We start from the raw sequence: 21781 nt of genomic DNA on the forward strand, positions 1-21781 counted from the left end.
CACACACACACACACACCTCTGCAGTTAAACCCTTTGCACGAATCTCTGCCACAGAAAGGGCAAAGCACAGCACCTTTCTAAGCCTGAGGCCCACACCAGCGTGCTGTGCTCCAGGAGCAAGAAGTGTGTGCTGCAGTGAGTCAGCGTCAGAGCCGCAGTCTAGTGTTATTATTTTTTCAAATAAATTATTTATTTTATAACAGTTTAGATTAACAGAAAAATTGACAAGACAGTACTGTACAAGGTGTTTTTGGTTTTTTTTTTAATCACTCACACCCAAGTTCCTTTCTTCTGAACATCTTATCATAGTATGGCAGATTTGTAAAAATCAATGAATCAATATTGATGCACTATTTTTAATTACAGTTCAGACTTTATTCAAATTTTCTCCACTTTTACTGAGTGTCCTTCTCGCCCAGCATACCACATCAGATTCTCCTCATCCCACAGGAAGAATCTGTACTATGCACTTATCACTGTTGGACTTAATCTTGGTCACCTGGCCAAAGGAATGTTTGTTAGGTTTGCCCACTGAAAATGTACCTTTTTTTCCCTTGCCTTTTCTACACTCTATTCTTTGAAAGGAAGCCACCATGTCCAGTTCTGTCTCAAAAAAGTGGAGAAGGGAGACCAGGGGCTGTGGCTCTGTGCATAGGCCCTGGTTTCAATTTCCAGTACCAGCAAAAAATAAAGTTTGATGGTAGAGTATCTACATACATTATATGGAAGTATCTTTTCTTTTTTCCTTTTTAAAATTCTTTTTTCAGGGGTGGGGAGATGGCTCAGTGGAATAAGCACTTCCCTGGCAAGCACAAGGGCCTGAGTTCAATCCCCAGTTCCACCAAAAAAAAAAAAAAATTAAAATTATGTTTTCCTTTTCTTCTTTTTTGAGACAAGGCCTTACTGTGTAGTTCAGGTTGACTTTGAACTCATGGCAATCTTCTTGCCTCAGCCTCCTGAGTGCTGGGATTACAGGTGTGCACCACCACACCTGACTAGAGATATTTATTTTATACTTTGGGTATTTTGTTGTTCAAATTCTTCCCCTTTGGGCCACTGGGAGCTTTTTCAGTTAGCTTCTGTGTGCACACGAAGTACCTGTATCTCCTATTGTTTTTGTTTCTTTAACACTTCCTTACTTTCTGTAAACAACTGCTCCAGGCTCATCTTGAGCATTTCCTGACCCAGTCCTGAAATCTATCATTTCTCTACAGAAGAGTGTCAAGGCCAAGTGTTAATCCTGGCAAATGTGTGTCAGGAAGTTGGGGCACTCTGGCAGGTGGGTACCAATAAGACCCAACCTGCCCTTCAGAGAGGACTTTCCCAGCAGTTGCAGCCAGATTTGCAAGTCCTCAGCTGAGAAACAGGTGACTCACCAACTCTCCAGGTTGTCTCCTCCCTCCCCCTGCTGCTGACAGGACTGCACCTAAGCCAGCTCAGACAGAGGGACTTAGGTCAGAAAGTGTCCCCACCCATGAGGCCAGAGAAGAATGGCCTGTCTCGGTGCTTCTACCTATGCCCAGCTGGCACCTCTGTTCTTGTGTATTATTTATGTATGCCCCTCTACCTGCAGAGGAATTAAATGGGATTATCCTCAAATTTACAGCTACTAGAAAGCTATTATTAAAACCCAGGAAAAAGGACAAGAGCATGGTAAAGAAGAGAGCATGGGCTTGCGTGTGTGTGTGTGTGTGTGTGTGTGTGTGTGTGTCTTGTGTAGCGTATAGTGATTTTGGCCCAGACATCTGGTTTGGGGCAGCTTCCTCAGGATCCCTGAATCAAAGATTGCTAGCAGCTGGAGGCCTCTTAGAGCTAAACATGCCTTACCTATCATTTTACAGCACTGAAACTGATGAAATTATTTTATAGGAATCACACAGTCAAAGAACCGGGAACACTGAGATATCTTTTGTTGTCCTGTCTTTTAAAATCCTCCTGTTTCCAGGAGAGCAAAAAGAACAGCTTTTTATGAGAATACAACAGTAGGAAACACTGAAAGCCTCCAAAACCTCTTCCATTTGGTAAGTGGATAAACTTTTTTAAAAATAGGGTCCAGGCTAGTCAAGCTCACTATGTAGCCCAGGTTGGTCTCAAACTCACAGCAATCTTCCCGCCTCAGCCTCCCAAATACTAGGATTACAAATGTGTGCCACCACACCAGGCGCCTAGTAGATAAATTTATGTGAATGTGTCTGAGAAGTTTTTTGGGTTCTGTAGGTACAATTAGGATTACGAGTATCCTCAGACATGGATATAGGGGATAGCAGATATGGACCTAGGATGCGGCCGTGTGGGGGATTCTACCATTTCCACAAAGTTAAGGTGTTAATGGTAAATCAGGTGTGGTAGCTCATACCTATAATGCCAGTACTCAGAAGGCTGAGGCAGGAGAATTGTTGTCAGTTCAAGACCAGCCTGAACTGCCTAGTGAGACCCGGTCTCAAAAAGATTTTTTAAAAAAGTGTTAATGATTAAGTCAGCAACTTTTTACTGTTGTGTTCAACTTTGGACAAGGAAGGAAGAGGAGGAAGAAAGGAAGGAAGGTAAAAAGAAAAAAGGGAAACGTTAGGAGTCCTGAGACTTTTTTTTCCAAGAGATCTAGAGATTTGGATTTATAGAACTCTGTACTACCAACTCTTTGACAAATAGAGCTGTTTCATCTTTTCTTTAATATTTCTAGGGCTGGGGAGATGGCTCAAGGGCTGGGAGATGGCTCAGTAGAATAAGCGCTTGCCTGGCAAGCTCAAGGGCTTGAGTTCAATCCCTATTTCTGAAAAAAGGGGAAAAAAAAATTCTACCCTTCCTCTTCCCAACACCCTCCCTTCCCAGAACTCATGAATGTCTGACTCCCTGAGTTCTGTGTAGACACATGAAAACCTGCTTTGGGGATCAAAGGAAAGGGTTCTGGGCCTGGTGTCACTTGATGTGGCTGCAAAAAAGAAACTAAGTTAACATCAGGCTACTACTGTTTTTTTTTTTTTTTAAAGAGCATATTTTTTCTTTTTATTAATTACTTTGACACATAATTGTACAGCTTATGGTTTGCAATGTGTTATTTTGATAATGATAAAAACTGTAAAGGGCTGGGGATGTAGCTCAGCGGCATGACACCTGCCTGAGTTTGATTTCTGATTCCCAAAAAAAATAAAACCCACTGTGTAATGATCCTATCAGGGCAATGACTGTATCTATCAATTCAAACATTTGTAATTTCATTGTCCTGAAACGTTCAAAATCTAATTACTTTAAAATGACTATTTGATGACTAGAGTCACATCACCCTACTATGCAAAACTTAAAGATAGAAGCACAATGAGGTCCAAGTGCATAACTTGTCTCACAAAGAAAAGATCTTTAACAGCTGAAATATGAATGAATTTGGTAACAAATAGTCGGGTTTCAGCCAAACACAAACATCAAAGCACCAGCCAATCCAAGGTCATGTCCACCCAAGGCAAAGGCCTCACTGTACCTAAGAAAATCATTTATATTTTTAATTTTTTTTTAATGTATTTAGTACATGGGGGCTGGTGAGATGGCTCAGTGGTCTAAAGCACCTACTTAGAACAAGCTAAGCCAAGCAAAACACAGGGACCGCAGTTCAATCCCCCAGCACCACATGCCAGACAGCCCCGCCCCCTGGTGGGTTGAGCTGGCCACACAAAATAAAATAAATAAATAAATATTATTAAAAAAATGTATTTAGTACAGGGTCTCCAGGGTCTCGCTACACAGATCGGACTCACAGTGATCTTCCTATTTTCAGCCCCCCCCCAAGTACTGGGATTATAGACATGTGCCACCACGCCCAGTCTCAATCGCAGTCTCTGCATGCCCCAGGGGTGAGGCCGGTACAGCACACTGGGGATCCAACTGGTCCCTGCATCTGCCTAAGCAGGCACTTTTTTTTTTTTTTTTTTGTTCCTCGAATGCCTTCAGGGCACTTTTGGCCAGCGGGAGAGGTGTAAGGTTCGAACTCCAGCAACCTAAAGCTGACAGCTTTGTGGAAGCAGCCACTTAAAGGCCTGAGCTAGGGCCAGGCCCTCTAAGCAGGCACTTTAATCCACTGAGCTATGTGGCTGGCCCTCAAATCATGTCTGTACTTTATTTTTGGGTTCGGCTACAAAATAGAGCCCTCTGACCCCCTTCCATTTTGAGTAGTATCTCATTCCTAAATTGTTTTTTGCTCAATTACTTTTGTCCAAGGCTTTTCTTTCAACATGTAAGCACCCAGAATCTCATTCTTTTTCACAGAATTAGCAGGTATGTATCACCTGCTTCTTTTCTGATCATTTGTTTCATTGTTTGTTATTTTTAGTTGTTGGACCGTTCAAAACTTCTGTCTTAGCTGGATGTGGTGGTGCATGCCTGTAATCCCAGCACCCAGGAGGCTGAGGCAGGAGGGCCTCTGAGAATTTATGTCCTGCCAGGGCTACCTAGTGAGATTACAGCTAGCCCAAACTACATAGTAAGACCTTGTCTCAAAAAACAAATCCTCCAAAAATAATTTCTATCTGAATTAGGAAGATTAATGTTATCCATGGAGAATTCACAGGTAATGCTGTCATCCTTATCTTCAGACTGTGCTCTGAGTTGTCTTGGGAACTCTTTTAACCATTCTTTTCTTTAATTTTTATGTATTTGGTACAGTATCTCACTATACAGCTTGAACTCTTAGTGATCCTTCTCTTTCAGCCTTCCTAGTGCTGGGATTACAGGTGTATGCCATCAGGCCCAGTCTCAGTGGCCTGCTGGGGGTGGGGCTGAGGGTGGGGCCAGCACAGCATGTGGTGCCTGGGATCAAACCCTGGGCTTTGCATTGCCAGGCAGGTGCTTAGCTGAGCTATCTCCACTGCTCTGTCTTTTTCTTTTAACTCTGCCACATCCATTTGTACAACTTTGTCCAGGGTCCCATTAACACTTTTAATAGTGTAAGGACCAGGGGGAGGGGCTTCCACTTCTTAGCTTCTCATTTGCCTGGGCCATCAGTGGGAAAAGGCCCTGAATTTGGTCTAGTAATACACGGCTCTGTATTGCAACTGTTTGAAGAGTAGGGTTTTTCAAGAATTAGGTTTAGAGTTGATGAACAGCTTATCCCAGGTACCGCCTGTGGACTGCAGTCAGCAGTGCTTTGGACACTGAGCCCTCCAGGCTTTCCCTGGTGGGGGCTAAGGGACTGGCCACAGACCTCTGTGCCTGTGCAGCCAGCAGGCCGGGCTACTACTTTTTTTTCTTTTAAGTTTATTTATTTTATTTAGTGTGTGTGTGTGTGTGTGTGTGTGTGTGTGGCCAGCTCAGCTCACCTGGGGGCGGGGCTGGCTGGCATGTGGTGCTGGGGGATTGAACCACAGTCCCTGTGCTTTGCTAAGCTTGTTCTAAGTAGGTGCTTTAGACCACTGAGCCATCTCACCAGCCCCCCCCCCCTTTTCTTTTTTTTTTGTCTTTTTGAGACAGGGTCTCACTATGCAGTTCAGGCTGGCCTCCAACTCTCAGTGATCCTCCTGCCTCAGCCTCTGGAGTGCTGGGATTGCAGATGTGCCCCATCACGCTGGCTGGCTCAGGCTACTACTCTTAACGGGCTTCGGGGGTGACCTCTGAGGGCTCCCTGGGGGAAGCAGTTTCAGTCTGCAAATTCCTTCTGGGACAAGGACAGTGGATGGCTTAGAAGAGCATAGCAACTGGGTAATTATTATGTGCTTTTGATGATAAGGAAGATATTATTAGGCAATTTGAGGGTTCAAAAAAATATTGCAGTGGTGAATCGCGCTAGAAGAGCCTCCCCAGTGAGTTCCTCAGTACCCCCGAATTCCTTTGGCATAGGGGAAGGTGTTCTGACCAGGTGTTCTGGCCTTCAGACTGAGTCTGCAGCAAGCTCAGCCTGTAAGGGAAACTAGCACTTCTGCCTGCTGAGCTTAAGCGTGAGTTTCTCAGTGCCCCTCATCATCTGTTATTGATTTTTTTTTCCTGTGGCCGGGTGAGCATGCCCAATGGGGCGGGGCTGGAGCAGCCTGTGTTGCTGGGGATCGAAACCCGTCCCTGCGCTTTCCTAAGCTTGCCTGAGCAGGCGCTTTAGACTGCTGAGCTATCTCACCGGCCTGTTATTGATTTGATTGACCAATTGATTGTCAGTCTGGGGATCTAACCCAGAATCTCAGGCATGCTAGGCAAGTGCTCTTGCACCTAGCACATCCCCCGCCCCCTACACGGGCTGGTAAATATTTTTTTGATCATTCCTTTATTAATAAAATGACTATCCTGACTCTTTGCTATTCATGCAAACATATATGCATAGGGTTTTTGTTTCAATGTGTAAAAGGTTTAATTTGAACACGATTAATTTGAACAGGTTGCATTATTTCCCTGTAACTCGCTTCTTCCTCCCAAACAATACATCATGGATGTCTGTCTCTACCGATACCTCGATTTGGTGATTCTTTGTCCCCAGACCTGGGCGGCGCTCTGAGGATCAGCTTTCTGTCTCCTTTTCCTCCTCTTGGCGCTTTGCAGCGGCTTGGCCTCCAGGGAGGACTAGGCTGTGGGCGGGGCAGTGGCCACTCGGGACACGCAGATGAGGTGGGCGGGGCCCTATATAAATCCGCGGGGCGCGTCGGGCTGGCTAGCCCTGCCGACGCAGACTGGCAGAGGCAGCCAGCAGAACCTGGTCCCCGAGTGCCGCGGAGCCTGGGCCGGGCTGGCCCCTCTGCTGCCCCGGACGCGGGCCATGCCGCCGCGGGAGCTGAGCGAGGACGAGCCGCCCCCATTGCGTGCCCCGAGCCCACCTCCGCGGCGGCGCAGCGCACCCCCGGAGCTAGGCATCAAGTGCGTACTGGTGGGCGACGGCGCGGTGGGCAAGAGCAGCCTCATCGTCAGCTACACCTGCAACGGGTATCCTGCGCGCTACCGGCCCACGGCACTCGACACCTTCTCGGGTAGGTCGGCCCCGCGCCGCAGGCTGGGGTGGGGCTGCAACATCTCTCGAGTTGGGGTGGGGGTCTAGAGAAACCCCGGGAGGAAGCGGGAGCGTGCCCAGTGGTGGCGCTGCTGGGGTCCGAGAAGCCCCCCTCATTCGGTACCCTCTGCCCCGCCCTGCAGTGCAGGTCCTGGTGGATGGAGCCCCGGTGCGCATTGAGCTTTGGGACACCGCGGGACAGGTGAGAAGATGCGCGTGTTCGTTGCTGGGTGGGGGCTGGGACTGCGGGAGGGTACTGGAAGGATATCCATCATGAAGCAATAGAGAAGGCCTTGGGCTCCAGGAATCACAGGCTCGGGGATCAAGCAAGAAACAGATTTCTGTTCTATGTGGCTGGGAATTAATAATCCTGCTAACTCCCTGGCCTTGCCATCCCAGGAGGACTTTGACCGACTTCGGTCCCTCTGCTATCCAGACACTGATGTCTTCCTGGCGTGCTTCAGTGTGGTGCAACCCAGCTCCTTCCAGAACATCACAGAGAAGTGGCTGCCTGAGATCCGCACTCACAACCCCCAGGCACCAGTGCTGCTTGTGGGCACCCAAGCCGATCTGAGAGATGATGTCAATGTACTGATTCAGCTGGATCAGGGTGGTCGGGAGGGCCCAGTACCCCAGCCCCAAGCCCAGGGTCTGGCTGAGAAGATCCGAGCCTGTTGCTACCTCGAATGCTCTGCCTTGACGCAGAAGAACTTGAAAGAGGTGTTTGACTCTGCCATTCTCAGTGCTATCGAGCACAAAGCCCGGCTGGAGAAGAAACTGAATGCCAAAGGGGTGCGCACCCTCTCCCGCTGTCGTTGGAAGAAGTTCTTCTGCTTTGTTTGAACAATGAGGGAGGCATAGCAATCAAGTGGTAGCCAGGAGGCCAGAGACTCCTGGAACCTGGGGCAAGGGGCCTTTGAGGGGGTTACTGGCAGGGCCTGGCCACCCCATGGGACTCAGTTCCCTACCGAACACTCGGAATCCATGTCCTGCCTCAGAAGTGGGCTTGTGACTGCCCACTCTAATGAACCAGGATGAGCCTGGAGCCAGGAAGACAGAAGGCTCTGATTTAGATTTCTTTGGCTCACAGAGAAAACCCAGCACTTTTGATTTTCATGGGATGGGCTTAATTAAGAGTGTCAGCCATCTCTGAGCAGTTTGGGACTGAGTTTCCAAGTTTCTTCTGTCAGCCTGATGATGTAGGGCACCTGGTGATGGTCTTCACCCCTGCCTAATACGGGTGAACCTAGGAGAACGGCAGGTCATCTTGGGGGGGATATAAGGTGATCAGCCTTGATTTAGAGAGAAGTTTGGCATAGAGTTGGTTAGACAAGGCCATTGAAAGATTGAGAGAGGAGCAGACATCAAGGCTGGGAGTTGTGGGATAGGAGGCAGGACCTAGAAGGAAAAGGAAGACAAGGAGAACGGGACAGGGAGGCAGCTATGGAGCAGGCTGACACCTGGGCTGCCCTCACTTCCCACAGCCAGGGAAGGCGGGGCTGGGCCCTGGGAAGAACTGGGTCCTAGGACTCCCTAGGCACTGCCCAAACTGGCTAGGCCAGCAGTGGGGCAGGAAGTGAGAGTCAACCCCAGCAAAAGGAGGGGGAGGAGCTGTAAATTAGAGCCTGGAGGAGGAAGGAGAGGGGGTCATCCCTTTCCCCAAGGTCAAGGTTGCACAAACCCTAGAAGGTAAAGCAGCACAGTCTGCAAATAAAACCTTCCATTTCTAAAACTGCTGTTTCTGTCATTTCCTAGCATGGTCAGTTAGCCTGCTGCTCCCCATAACCTTCCTTGACCCCAACACCCCCGTTGGGTAGCAAAGGACTCAGGCTAGATTGAAGGGTGGAGCTGGACCAGGTGGGACAGTGTGATGGAAACAGAACTGGGGGGAGGGGGGCTTCCCACCTGGGACTTGGCTTAGCTGGTTCCCAGGACAGCCAGCGTGGGAAGCAGCTTGGAAACGGGTTTCCCCAGGTGTCAGCGCCAGAGCTGCTTTCCCATGACCTCACCAGGTGGGTGGGGCCCCTCCCCTCTCCCTCCTTTCCAGAGCAAGGTGCTGGGCTCTGGGGCAATCTCAAGGCCTCTATGGTTTCTGCTGTGATACCTTTGACAGTTCACAGGGCCCAAGGTTTCAGGTTGGGGGACATTCCCCCCATACACACATGGGGAGCCCCACGCAAACTTAAACTTCAACCAACCAGCCATGGGTTGGCTGGACCAGTCCTCAGCGTTGGCACATGAGGAACTAGTGAAGCTAAAGACACTTGTGAACTGTTTAAATACAGTTTGTTCCCAGAAGTCCTGGACATGGGAGATTCATTAGGAGAGCACCTGTCGAGGAGAACATGTGGGGTTGGGGGGAAACAAAACAAAAACCCATCATCTTAGGGAAGGTATGGCCATTAGAAAGCAGGTATTATCTCAAGTGAGATTAGTGCTGAGTGTTTATGAGTGCCTTCAAACTCTCAAGTTGGACACTTGAAGGTTGTTCCTATAGATGTTTTGAAGGGACACCTGCTAGACCACAGCCAGGCCAGGTGAGCACTCACACCCATCCTAGTCCACTGGGCCCAGCCCCCTCCAAAGCTGTAGGTGTGTGTGTAAGAGCATAGCTGAGGGCCACCTATTTGGGACTCCTCCTGTCTCTAAGGAGCTATTTCTGTTCCTTGTTCCCACATTCCTGTTCCCCGTTCCTTTTCTTCAATAAATTTTTCCACTGTCAAAAAAAAAGCATAGGGCCAGGGAGATGGCTCAGTAGAATAAACGCTTGCCTGACAAGCATAAGGGCCTGAGTTCAATCCCTGGTTCCGCCAAAAACTTAAAAAAAAAAAAAAAAAAGCATAGCTCAAGGACACAAAGGCTAGGCAAGTGAAACCTCTGCTGCTCCCCCAGTTGCTTGCCTCCTATCCTCCAGAGCAACAGCCACCTATTCCCTTGTGGTCGCCTCAGTCTCTCAGTGGCGATGCTGAGAGAACCTTCACCTCAGTAGTCAGATTCTGAGAATCCAAGCCTCAGCTCCATGGCTAGCTAGCTGTTTCCTCAGCCCAGCCTGACACACTTTTCTAGGCCAAAGACTCTGGTTCATCTTCAGACATTGACCCATCGCCGAGCAGACTAGAGGTTTTCCAAATGTTCTGAGGGTCTAGGCATAGTGATGCAGGCCAGTAATCCTGGTACCTGGAGGCAGAGGTAGAATTGTCACAAGCTCAAGGCCAGCCTGAGCTACATAGTTCAGATCTTTGGAGGGCCTTTGGAGGTGCCATGGCATCTCTGTCCCCTTCCCTACAGTTTCTTCCCTGACCTTTTTTTTTTTTTTTTTGAGACAGGATCTCACTATGCAGTTCAGGCTGCCCTTGAACTCACTTTATAGCCCAGGCTGGTCTCAAACTCACAACCACCCTCCATGTGCCACCACACCCGGCTCTTCCCTGACTTTCTTATGGTTCCAGCACATCCATGAAACCCAAACTAAAGCCTCCCCTCCTGCTGATTCCCCATACCTGGCCAGGACCTGCAGCAGCCTTACTTCTATGGCACTCCTGTCCCAGTCCCCCAGAGTTGCTGCTGTCCTCTGGTACCTCCATGAGTCAAGACTGTAACTTGTTTTGTTTACAGTGGACTCCCAGCTTTTAATTTTGGCATTCAACACTGCCTGGCACTGGACAGCAGCCTGGACCTGACCATCTTGCCCTAGGAACCCCCAGTTATCTTCTGACTTTGATTCTGAGTCTTGGCTCTTGCCAGGTCCCTGGTTTGGAAAATGTCTCCTGCCACCTCCTAGATGCCGTTTCCCAGATGCTAAGCATATTCTGATAACTCCATCCTCCAGGGGGAAATATTACTGGTAATAGTGTCCTTACTTATCTTACAGCACACTAAAGCTTGAGCTTTGTCTACAGAGCAGAACTACAACTCCCCAACCAAAAGGAGAAGGGGAGGGGCAGGGACAGAGACAGAGACAGAGACAGACAGACCTTACTGGGGCCCAGTACGATCCCACAGGACTCTGGCTCAGCTGTTGTTTGCTGCTGGCCCTTAAGTGCTTAGAGATAAAGGGCAGCCCTAGTCCTGGAGGAATCCAGGAAGATCAAGGTCAACTCCAAGTTCAGGTCCAGATTTGCAGCCCCCAGGAAATGGAGGCCGAAGGGCAATGGCTGGAAAGGAACCTGAGCCTCTGTACCGGATGAGGGCTTTACCTCTGCTTCCAAACCCACTGGCTAGCTCCCTAGTTCTATGGCTCTCTGTTAATACAGTATCTCTTTATTTTTTTTGGAACATTTGAACTATTTGGGTTTTTAATTTTTTTTTTTTTAATTTTTTGCCCTGCTGGGGATTAAAACCAGCACATGCTAGACAAGTGTTCCACCACTGAGTTATACCTCCAGCCCCTGAAATCTGCATTTAAAAGAAAATTTAGGGGCTGGGGAGATAGCTTGGCTGTCTAAGAGCCTGCCTGGCAAGCTCAAGGACTCAGGTTCAATCCCTGGTACCCCACTCAATGCCTGCCCCAGAACTCAAGGCCCACCGAACCAGCCACAGAAACCAGGCATGGTGGCGCATGCCTGTAATCTCAGTATTGGGGAGACTGAGACAGGAGGATCACTAGGAGTCCAACCTGCATAGTGAGCCCTGTACCAAATACATAAATTAAAAAAAGAAAAAAAAGTTTATTGTATTATTTAAATAAAACTCTGTTTCATATATATAGTATTCTTAGATATGTCCTTATTAAGGTAAACTGTCTTTAATGTCTATGTAGCCCTTAGTTGAGTTTTAAAAAATAACACTCATTTTTTTTTCTGTAATACTCAGAAAAATTTGAAAATCCAAAGAGGTAGAAAATTTTTAAAATCCCTTTATATATATATATTTTTTTGTTTGTTTGTTTGTTTGTTTTTTGTTTTTTGTTTTTTGTGTGGTACCAGGGATCAAACTCAGGACCTTGCACTTGTCAGGCAGGCACTTAGGCCACTGAGCTATCTCCCCAGCCCCTATATTCTTAAATCCCTAAGACAATAACAATATTTCGGGGCCAGGGAGATGGCTCAGTAGAATAAGTGCTTCCCTGGCAAGCACAAAGGCCTGAGTTCAATTTGGTAAACTTCCTTTTAGTCTTCCATGTATATTTCTTTAAACACTTTTGTGTGTGTGTGTGATCATACCCTGTACATAATTTTGTGGATTTTTTTTTTCATTTTTAAAGAGCAAACATTTATTTACTTAATATTTCATTCTAGTCAAGTTCTTTGAACTTCAGTTCCTGCTTACCAAATAATTCCAAGTCTTTTAGTATTTTAACAATGTTTTGTCTTGTTCTTATCAACTCTGACTACAAGCTGTAAACACCTCTGTCTGTTACCTGCTTTGTCCTTCCCTGACACTCTTTAACTAGTATATTAGTATATAGACTTACCTCTTCTTCTTCTTCCTCCTCCTCCTTTTACTCTTTCTCTCCTCCTCTTCCTCCTCCTTCTCTTCTTCCTTTTCCTCCCCTCCTCTTCCCCCTTCTTTTCCTTCTCCTTTGTAGTAGGAATTGAACTCTGGACCTCAAGCTTGCTGGGCAGGCCACTGAGCTTCCCCAGCCCTAGATTATCTTCTTTTAACTTTATCCTCTTCTTCTTCTTCTTCTTCTTCTTCTTCTTCTTCTTCTTCTTCTTCTTCTTCTTCTTCTTCTTCTTCTTCTTCTTCTTTTTTTGCCACGAGATGTGTTTTATTTTCATTTAACATACAAATAATTTTCTATAATATCCCAGGGCAAACCGGAGAATTTGGCAGTCCGATTGGGGGTCCCCTCAGAGACCCACGGGCCGGTGGCATCGGCGCGGTATGCCCGAGTTCACAGTGCATCTTGCAAGTGGTTCTTCCTCCACATCATGACTGGGGGGTCTCGGAGATGACGGGGGCGGGGAATTGTCTAGACTCTTAGGAAATCTCACTCCGCTTTTCCTGCTCAATGGTCTTTTTGGTCGGCAGGTTGTTCTTCTCCTGCGTCTCCTTCTTCTTCAGCTTAGCCTTATCGAAGCTGGCGATTTCCCCCATGTCTGGTTTGTCTGCCATTTTCTTGAAACAATCCGAAGTGTTTTGCTCCGAGCCCGAGCTCCTGGTGCTCCCACTCGCGTTGCTGCAGCAAGAGACGAACTTTATCTTCTTTAAATTTTTTTTTTCCTTTTATCGGTATAAATGATACTACATCTACAACTGATTATTATTTTCTGTTATGGGTCATTGACTGTCTATAGAAAATAGTTTTTTCAAAAAAAAGAAAGTAGTTTTCTCCATTTGGCTTGGTGACTGGGCCCCAGCAAAGCCCCAGGTGACCTTGTGAGGGAGCTTGGGTTTCTGTGTGTGTAGATGATGGGGGGCTCCTCTCTGCTCAAGAATGACTAGCAGCCTGTGGGTGTTCAGTAAATACTAAACGATGACAAGGTGGGTATGTGTTTGTCTTCCTGTGTCCCTGATGTCGCTCTTGGGTATTTATAGTGTTGCCTTTGTGGCAACCCAAGCAAGTCCACTATTGTGCGTGTCTGTGAATCTATGTAAAAGCAGGGGGCCTAATTTATGTGTGTCTGTGTGTTCATAACAGGCATAAAAATGTTATATTCAACCATATATGTGCATCTGGGTGCGTGCGTTGGTGTCTGTGCCTGTGTGTGAGTGTGTAGGTGGCCTGGACTGGGGAGCTGTGTGTCTGCATGTGTGTAGACTCAGTCCTTGTGGGTCTGTTGTGGGGGCATCTCCACGAGCATCTGACATGGATGAGTAGGCTGGATCTGGGCCGGTGTGTGCGTGTGCGCATGCGATAATAGCCACATCCCTGTCTTCCCCATGGGAGCCGAGAGGTGCCCAAGGCACAGGTGACGCACCCTCACTGAGCTCCCGGTTCTCCTGGGAACCAGCTTGAGAGAGACCCAGAGCATACTGCGTCAGGAGCCCCGTCCCTTTTGCAACCAGCCCTGGCCCCAGGCAGTAACCACTGCTAGGCTCACTCAGGTCAGACCTGCCCATTACAACTTGGCTGCCAGGAAACCTGCTCTAAGCTGGGCTGTAACAGCGGGGCCCTACTTGGGCCTGGGCCAGATCCCCTGATGAGCGGAACCAGTGGAGGGCCACATGAGTCACCCTGAAGCAACAGCAAGGACTGGCTTCCTGGACATGGGCACCTCTGTGTGCAGCAATACTAGGCAGGCTTATCCCCCTCAGTATTGCCTAATAGCCCTACAACTGAGTTAAAAGGTAGGCCAGATGGCTTTTAGTAGCCCCAGTACTCAGATGGGGAGACCATAGCACACTTGAACCTGGGGCCCAGGGCTCTTCCTGTGTTCCATGTGGGGAGTGGGGAGGTTCTGCTCCTAGAAATCAAAGCTATTTCCCCAGTCCTTTTTAATTTTTTATGTCTCATTAAATTGCCCATGCAGAAATTGAACTTGTAAACCTCCTGCCTCAGCCTCCAAGAGAGCTGAGATTCCAGTTGTGTACATCTATGCCAAGTAGAAATTGATCTCTTAGAGCTCAGAGTGCTGGGAAGTCAGGCTTCTGGGATAATCAGGTTGTCCTGGGCGGGAGAGTGAAGGAGCCAGAGACAGGGTTGGAGGCAGGCAAGGCAGATGTCAGCACTGAGTGTGCCTGACCGGCAGATGGAACGTCCTCAGGCTTTCTTTTCTAATCAGGGCTGAAATATGGACCCATAACTGGGATGTCTAGAATTCCCTGTCAGACTGCATGACTGCTATAGCCATACCCTTGGCCTGCCGTTGCCCTCCTGGTCTCCAGAGGGTGGACTCAGTCAAGGTCACTAGTCTGATGAGCCTGTGACCAACAAACCTTTCACCCCAGGTATCTAAAAGATGCCCTAGGGGCTGGGGATATAGCTAGGTGGAAGAATGCTTGCTGAGGATGGGGACATCCTGACTTCAATGCCTTACCGCCTTGCAAAGGACAAAAACTCCCAAAGCAGGTAGATAATTCCCTGGGGCCCTGGTGATAAGGAGCAGCAGGGCTTTGAGCCCTGTGTGGGCGTAGGGGTTCCCTATGCCCCTGGCAGAAAGTCGCATAGTACAGTCCCTCCTGGCGACAGTTGATCCACAGCTGCTCCCTCTCAAACCCACATTCTCTGTGGCTGGGTGCCACTCTCTCCTGTGTAAACTCCTTTTCTGGCTCCTGCACCAGCCAGCAGAGCTCATCCCTCCGGTCTCCCTCAGGGACAGCAGGAGGCTCTCCCGGAGGAACAGGGACCCCTGGATTCTAGGTACTGCGCACATTTCTCTCCCCTACTTTGGCCAATAGGCCATGTGCTCTGTGGACAACACCCTCCCTGTGAAGCCCTGGAGACTGGGCCTCCCATTCTAGCCCCATTCTGACTTGCTGGGTGACTTTGGGTAAATGACTGCCTTTCCTCTCATCTGAGTTTCTCCCTGCTGTGCAGTGGGGCTAAGACTCTGCCCCTCCCTGGCTCCCAGGGGACCTGCACGGGATAAGCAAGATAATCACTGAGAGCTGATTTGGAGGAAGTTTCTGAGTGCCAAGTAAGAGGTATCAGTGCTGGCCTATGTTTACATGGGTGTGGACTTTTGGTTCCCAGCCTCCTGGGGTTTGGGACCAGCCCTGACAGCTTCTTGGCTTGTGGTTCCTTTGTCCCACTTCCTGAGAAAGGACAGAAACCAAAGAGAAACTCTCTGTTGTCTGGAAAAGACAAGACTTGCAGTGTGTAGGGTTTGGGGCTCTGGAGCACTGGCTTCCTGGACCAGTTATGTGCCCTAGCTGTGTGACCTTGAGCCAGTCACTGCCCCTCTCTGAGCCTCGCTTTCTCAGCTCCGACAGCTCCCCTATCTCCGAACTCAGAGCAGCCTATAGCCTTGTAATCAGAGGCTAAGGTCATTATGTCAAGACAGAAAGGACCTGGTTATTTAATCAAACACCTTTAATTTTTACATGCCGCCATGGCCCTCGCTCTGGGGCGGTAGACTAACCCGAGTTAGCCTGGTTAACTCAAGGTCATAAACTGATTACAAGGGATTCATGGGGAGGGGAAGGTGGGTCAGAGAAAAACCCCTGGAAAGACAACTCCATGTGAGCTAGTGGGTCAAGATGGGACCCTTTAACCCCATGGCTGACTGGAGCCCCCTTCTGACTTTAGTTTGTCTCTGCAGGTGGGTGACTCCTCAGCCAAACCTTGCTTCATCTGGAAACCGTAATGGTCGCAACCTCACTCCGTGTCCCCTCCCCCAGTTTCAGACGCCTGTGGTCCCCTGGCCTTGGACCCTCTCTACTGCCTGCCTGCTGCTGGCCTTCTGAACACAGCTGTGTCCTTTTCCTCTCCCAAGGGCTTCCCCTCCCCTTTCCATCTGTCTGCTGTTGCTCTCTCAAGTCAGCCAGTCCACTCTTCTTCCAAACCCAGAGGCTCCACACTCACTGGGCCCAGACCCCTCACCTTTGAACACATAGCACCTCCACAGACCTCACCTGCAGCCAGGCTGCTTGGAGCTGCCTGGAGGGCCCACAGTAGAACTCCTGCGCTTTTGACTTGCTCCTGACCCGAGTTGCTTATGTTCCTCCTTGATTAAAGAAAAAAAAATCTCATACCTTCTTTATACCCATGTTATCTCATAATTTATAGACGCCAATAAACCGCCTTAACCCCTTCCCTGTAAGGTGAGGCATAAGTCAACAACAGCTAAGTAATGATGAGAAATCAAGGAAGCCGGTTTCCATCTGGTGCCAGGTGGCCCCTCACCTTCTGCCTGGTTCTCCTGAAACTGCCCCTCTTCCATGTGGCCTTGTTTCTCTTGGTGGCATCGCCACACAGCCAGCCTCCAGGATCAAGACCTGATAGCTCTGCCCACTCATGCTGCCCCTCTGCACAGCCCAGAGTCACCAAGTCTCACACTGGCGTCCTTCTTCCGGTGGCTGGAAGCTTCGCCTTCTTCCCCATCCCCACTGCTGGAGCCCAGTGCAGAACTCAGGGTCTGATGATTTGTCCCTCGCTTACATACTGGAACACTTTTTCTTACTACAAAAGCTACAGGTTGAGTGTGTTGACCCACACTTGTAATCCCAGCACTCGGAAGGCTGAGGCAGGAGGATCATTATGAGTTTGAGACCAGCCTGGACTACAAAATGAGCCCAAGGCCAGCCTGAACTGCATAGTGAGACCCTGTCAAAAAGACAAAAAAAAAAAAAAAAAAAAAAAGATATTCAGTGTAGGAAAGCTAGAAAACACAGACCAAAGCCAGGTGGTCTGACACACACTTACTGTAGTCCCAGCTACTTGGGAGGCTGAGTGAGAACAGCTTGGCAAGTTCAAGGCCTGTGTAGGCAATTTATCAAGATCTTGTTCCAAAAAATAAACAATAAAAAGGGATGGGAATTGTAGCTCAGTGCTCAGAGCCCCTTGAGTTCAGTCTTTGGTTTGGGGTGGAGGAACCCAACACCTGTCATTTTATTAGTGCAAGATAATACTGGGAAGATTTGAGCAAATATCCTTTTTCAGGGTTGTGACTTGCTTTTCTAAACATGTAGCTGCCCCTCCTTTTAAAACTCCACAAAGCACCTCTTTAAGTCTTTCCGGGTCTGTTCTCTTGGTCTTGCTGTTCTGAGCTCCAGCTGATACGACCCTCCTCTGCCAGCTGGCCCAGGTGGAAAAGGCGAGGCTAGCTCTCTCCAGAGCTTGTGCGTGTTGAGGGAAACCAGCTGGACCTTGGGCTGAAGCTCAGATTCCAGGTCTGGCCATGGACAACAGCCCCTCCCTGAGGGAGCTTGAAAGCACCGTCCTGAGATTCTTGTCTCATGGTGATTGGGTGGGGACAGGAGTGGCCTTGTGCAATAGAGCAAACCACTCCTCATTCAGGGCTGTTTGTTTAAGTGGGCAGGAATGGTTTGGAAGGAACAACACAACTTTTGTTAGTGTTTATTGGGAGTACTAGGGCCAGTAAATTTGGAGACAAATCCCCAGCACGTAGAAGGTGGGAGGGATCATGGGGAATAAGACAATGAGGACCCCAAAGCTGGGTGGGTCAGCTAGCCTCGCCCACAAAGCAGAGGAGGGTCATATCAGCTGGAGCTCAGAACAGCAAGACCAAGAGAACAGACCTAGAAAGACTTAAAGAGGTGCTTTGTGGAGTTTTAAAAGGAGGGGTGGCTACATGTTTAGAAAAGCTGGGTGTCAGGGGGGTCCAAGCAAGCACCTGACCCTGGGTGCAGCAGGCTAGGAACCACTGAGGGCCTGGCTGGCTGCAGAGGACCTCAGGCTCAGCACCTGCAGCATGGAAGCAGACTGTTGACAGGGCCCCAAGTTGATGCAAGAAGCTAGAATTGCTGGTTACAAATCTATAAATGCTGGCAACTAATTAAAGAAATTAAACTACTGTTTTGGGTCAGAGTTGACTGAAGGCTGCAAGTGCACAACATTTATTTATTTATTTTGCAGTGCTGGGGATTTAACCTAGGCTTTGCACTAAGCTACATCTTCAGCCTATTTATTTATTTATTTATTTATGTAGACTAGATGTGGTGATACACGGCTGTAACCCCACCACCAAGGGGGGGGGCAGGCTGGAGGATCTCCATGAATTTGAGGCCAGCTTGGGCTTCACAGTGAGTTCAAGCCCAGACTAAACGACATTTACTATGGTTTTTCCCTGGCACTAATTCAAGTTCCTTACTTCCCAACTACCTTGGGCTATTTCTAAGTGTCCAGATCAGTATATTCATGTTGTTGTGCAATCTTTTCCATAATCCTCTATCTAGAACTGTTTATTTTGCAAAACTGAAATATTATACCATGAAATAGTTGCACCCTAAATCTCCCTTCCCAGGGGCTGGGGTTCTACTTTCTGGATCTGAGTGGAAGCATATAGTATTCATCCTTTTGTGACTAGTTTATTTCACTTAAATTTCCTAAGCTTGGGCTGGTGAGATGGCTCAGTGGTCTAAAGCACCTACTTAGAACAAGCTTAGCAAAGCACAGGGACCACACAGTTCAATCCCCCAGCACCACATGCCAGCCAGCCCCGCCCCCTGGTGGGCTGAGCTGGCCACACACACACACACACACACAAAATTAAAAAAAAATTTCCTCAAGCTTCATCTGTATTGTACCATATGTCAGAATTTCTGTCTGTCTCTCTCTCTTGATAGGGTCTATGTAGTACATCCTGATCCTTTTTTTTTCTCCTTCTTTCTTTCTTTCTTTCTTTCTTTCTTTCTTTCTTTCTTTCTTTTTTTTTTTTTTTTTTGCACTTAGTACAAGGTCTACAGGGTCTCACTACACAGATTGGATTCGTAGTGATCCTTCTGTTTTCAGCCTCCCAAGTGCTGGGATTACAGGCACGCACCTCCACTCCCAGTCTTAATCTCAGTCTCAGTGTGCCCTGGGGGCAGGACTGATAGTGGCATGCCAGGGATGGAACCCCAGCCCCTGCATCTGTCTAAGCAGGTGATTTAATCTCCTGAGCTATCTGGCCAGCCCAACAGCCTGATCTTTTTTTTTCCTTTCTTTCTTTTCTTTTTTTTCCCGGAACTGGGGGTTGAACTCAGGCCCTGGCGTTTGCCAGGGAAGTGTTTATTCCACTGAGCTATCTCCCCAGCCCCCCAACAGCCTGATCTTGAACTCACTATGTAACCCAGGCTGGTCTTGAGCTCACAGTGATCTTCCTGCCTCAGACTCTGGAATGCTGGGATTACAGGCATGTCCCACCATACCTGGAAGTTTCCTTTTCTTTCTCTTTCTTTCTTTCTTTTTTTTTTTTTTTTCTTTCTTTCTTTCATGTGTTTGGTACAAGGTGTCACTACACAGTTCAGACTTGTAGTGATCCTCCTATTTTTAGCCTTCCCAGCACTGGGATTATAGGTGTGTGCCACCACTCCCAGCTCAATGTGCCCCAGGGGTGGGGCCAGCACAGTTTGGAGTATCAGGGATTAAACCCTGGTCCTTGCACTTGTCTAAGTAGGTGCTTAGTCTGCTGAGCTATCTCGCCAGCCCTAACTTTCTTTCTTTTTAAGACTAGTATTCCACTGTACTTTTGTATGTATTCCATTTTGCTTACTCATTTATCTGTCTGTGGACATTTCCGTTGTTATTGTGGATAGTTCCATTATGAATATAGGTGCACACATATCTGCTCTCATAGATCTTTCTCACCTACTTAATTCCTCTTGCCTGAAGCCCTTCTCAACCTCCTTAATCTCCTGGCTTGACCAGCCTCTGCTTCTTTCCAACAGCCATCTGTTGAAGAGTTAGTATCCACAGCAGGGCCCACCATGGAAGACACTGAGGTAAGCGGGAGCCAGTTCCTGTCCTAAGGAGTCTGGCTCAGATGAGGGCAGACACACTGATTTAGTGTCACTGTGTGCAGCACAGCATCAGAAGGACAGGGCAGATGTGAACTTTGGCTGGAGAGTTGGGAAGGTTTTTGAGCTGGGTCGTGCATAGGGAGCTTTCGAGAGCCAAGGGGGTATCTGAGGTAGAGACTACTGGCAAAGTAGGGCAGCAGGTAAGAGTTGTAAGAGTCATTTGTGTGTGGACAGAGGAGGTGGCTGGGATCCAAGGAGATTAAAGCAGTTTAGGGACCACTTTGTTACAGTATTTATACCCAAGCTGCCTGCATTCCGAAGGATAACTCCAGGAGAGCAGGCTACATCTCAGCCTTCCCTGCTTGACACCTGGCACCTACATAAGACTGAACTCCCCATGGTTAAAACCTTGCAGGGAACACCACGCAATCATGGTGAGGGTGCCCCCTAGCGGCCACTAAAGCTCCTCTCTCCTCCCTCCAGTGGGGACAGCGCACCACTGAGGTTTTGCCATCCCATGTGATTTCCACCCCTTCCAAAGAGGATGTTCACTCCAGGTCTAAACACTTACTCTGTGTTGATCTCTGTTATAGGTGTTAGCATAGCGTTTGAGCGTTAATTACTCAGCCCCAAAGTTACTTAGAGAGAACCAAGAATGGGAGGCCAAGGAAAAGACCAAAGGAGCCATCTTTTGAGACTCAAAGGGTGGGCAAGTGCCCAGCAAAGGAGGTTAGGAAGGAGAATACAGTGCTCTATGGAAGGGAACAGAGAACGAGCTTCACTCCTGCCTGTTGCCCACACAACATTTGCCAAGCAAGTGCCATTAACTGAGGTCACACAGGGTGAATGAAGCGATAGAGACCAGCTCACAACTTGGCAGGAAGACAGACACCTGCACAAAGAAGGCAGCCCCCTGTGCAGGGTCCTGCTGGCAGGCAGGGGTGTGAAACAGGGAAAGCCAGCCAGCTGGTGCTCCCTAAGTTGAGCTAAGGGATGAGAATGGGGAGGTGGGCTGGGCAGACAGCACAGTGGTAAAGGCGTTACCCCTCCCTCGCCCAGCTGCTGCCTCACAGGTGTGCGAAGCTGCGCAGGTGCACTTGGAGCTTCACACATGCGTTTTCCTGTTGCTCACAGGAAGCCCTACCAACCCTGGAAGCTCAGACTGAGGCCCTGCACTGTTGGGGGTTGGATCTAGCCCTCCTAATCCTTCTCTAGGCCTTGGAAACTTCCCTGCACTATGTTTCCTCACCTGGCAAATGAAAATAGCAGTACTTTTGTCCCAGGATCCTGTGCTGAGCCAATTTGAGATGTGAAGAATTTCACTAGTGCTCTCCAGGTACTTGACAATACTTATTTATTTATTTATTTATTTATTTATTTTGGTGGAACCAGGGATTGAATTCAGGCCCTTGTGCTTGCCAGGGAAGCGCTTATTCCACTGAGCCATCTCCCTGGCCCCGACAATACTAATTTAATTTTTTAAAAAAATGTATGTGGTACAGGATCTCACTATGCAGCTCAGACTCATAGTGATCCTCCTGTTT

The 21781-nt window shown here is 48.4% G+C and overlaps 1 protein-coding gene and 1 pseudogene across 1 annotated transcript; one reads left to right on the forward strand and one right to left on the reverse strand.

Annotated features, from left to right (window-relative positions):
• The first annotated feature begins 6634 nt into the window (after nt 1–6634).
• Rhov (ras homolog family member V) lies at nt 6635–8814 on the forward strand. The gene is made up of 3 exons (XM_004623400.2): nt 6635–6930; nt 7094–7152; nt 7350–8814. Exons 1-3 carry the CDS (start codon nt 6723–6725, stop codon nt 7791–7793), a joined length of 711 nt encoding a protein of 236 aa, XP_004623457.1. The 5' UTR covers nt 6635–6722; the 3' UTR covers nt 7794–8814.
• Nucleotides 8815–12872: 4058 nt separating this feature from the next.
• Nucleotides 12873–13072, reverse strand: LOC105741962 (annotated as a pseudogene).
• Nucleotides 13073–21781: the final 8709 nt, after the last annotated feature.

This window comes from Octodon degus, unplaced genomic scaffold (assembly GCF_000260255.1).
Source record: "Octodon degus isolate 3935 unplaced genomic scaffold, OctDeg1.0 scaffold00002, whole genome shotgun sequence".
Classification (NCBI taxonomy): domain Eukaryota; kingdom Metazoa; phylum Chordata; class Mammalia; order Rodentia; family Octodontidae; genus Octodon; species Octodon degus.

Coding starts and splice junctions, on each gene's coding strand:
- Rhov (XM_004623400.2), top strand. CDS start 6,723: ATGCCGCCGCGGGAGCTGAGCGAGGACGAGCCGCCCCCATTGCGTGCC. Junction 6,931..7,093: donor GGCACTCGACACCTTCTCGG/GTAGGTCGGCCC, acceptor CCCGCCCTGCAG/TGCAGGTCCTGGTGGATGGA. Junction 7,153..7,349: donor TTTGGGACACCGCGGGACAG/GTGAGAAGATGC, acceptor TTGCCATCCCAG/GAGGACTTTGACCGACTTCG.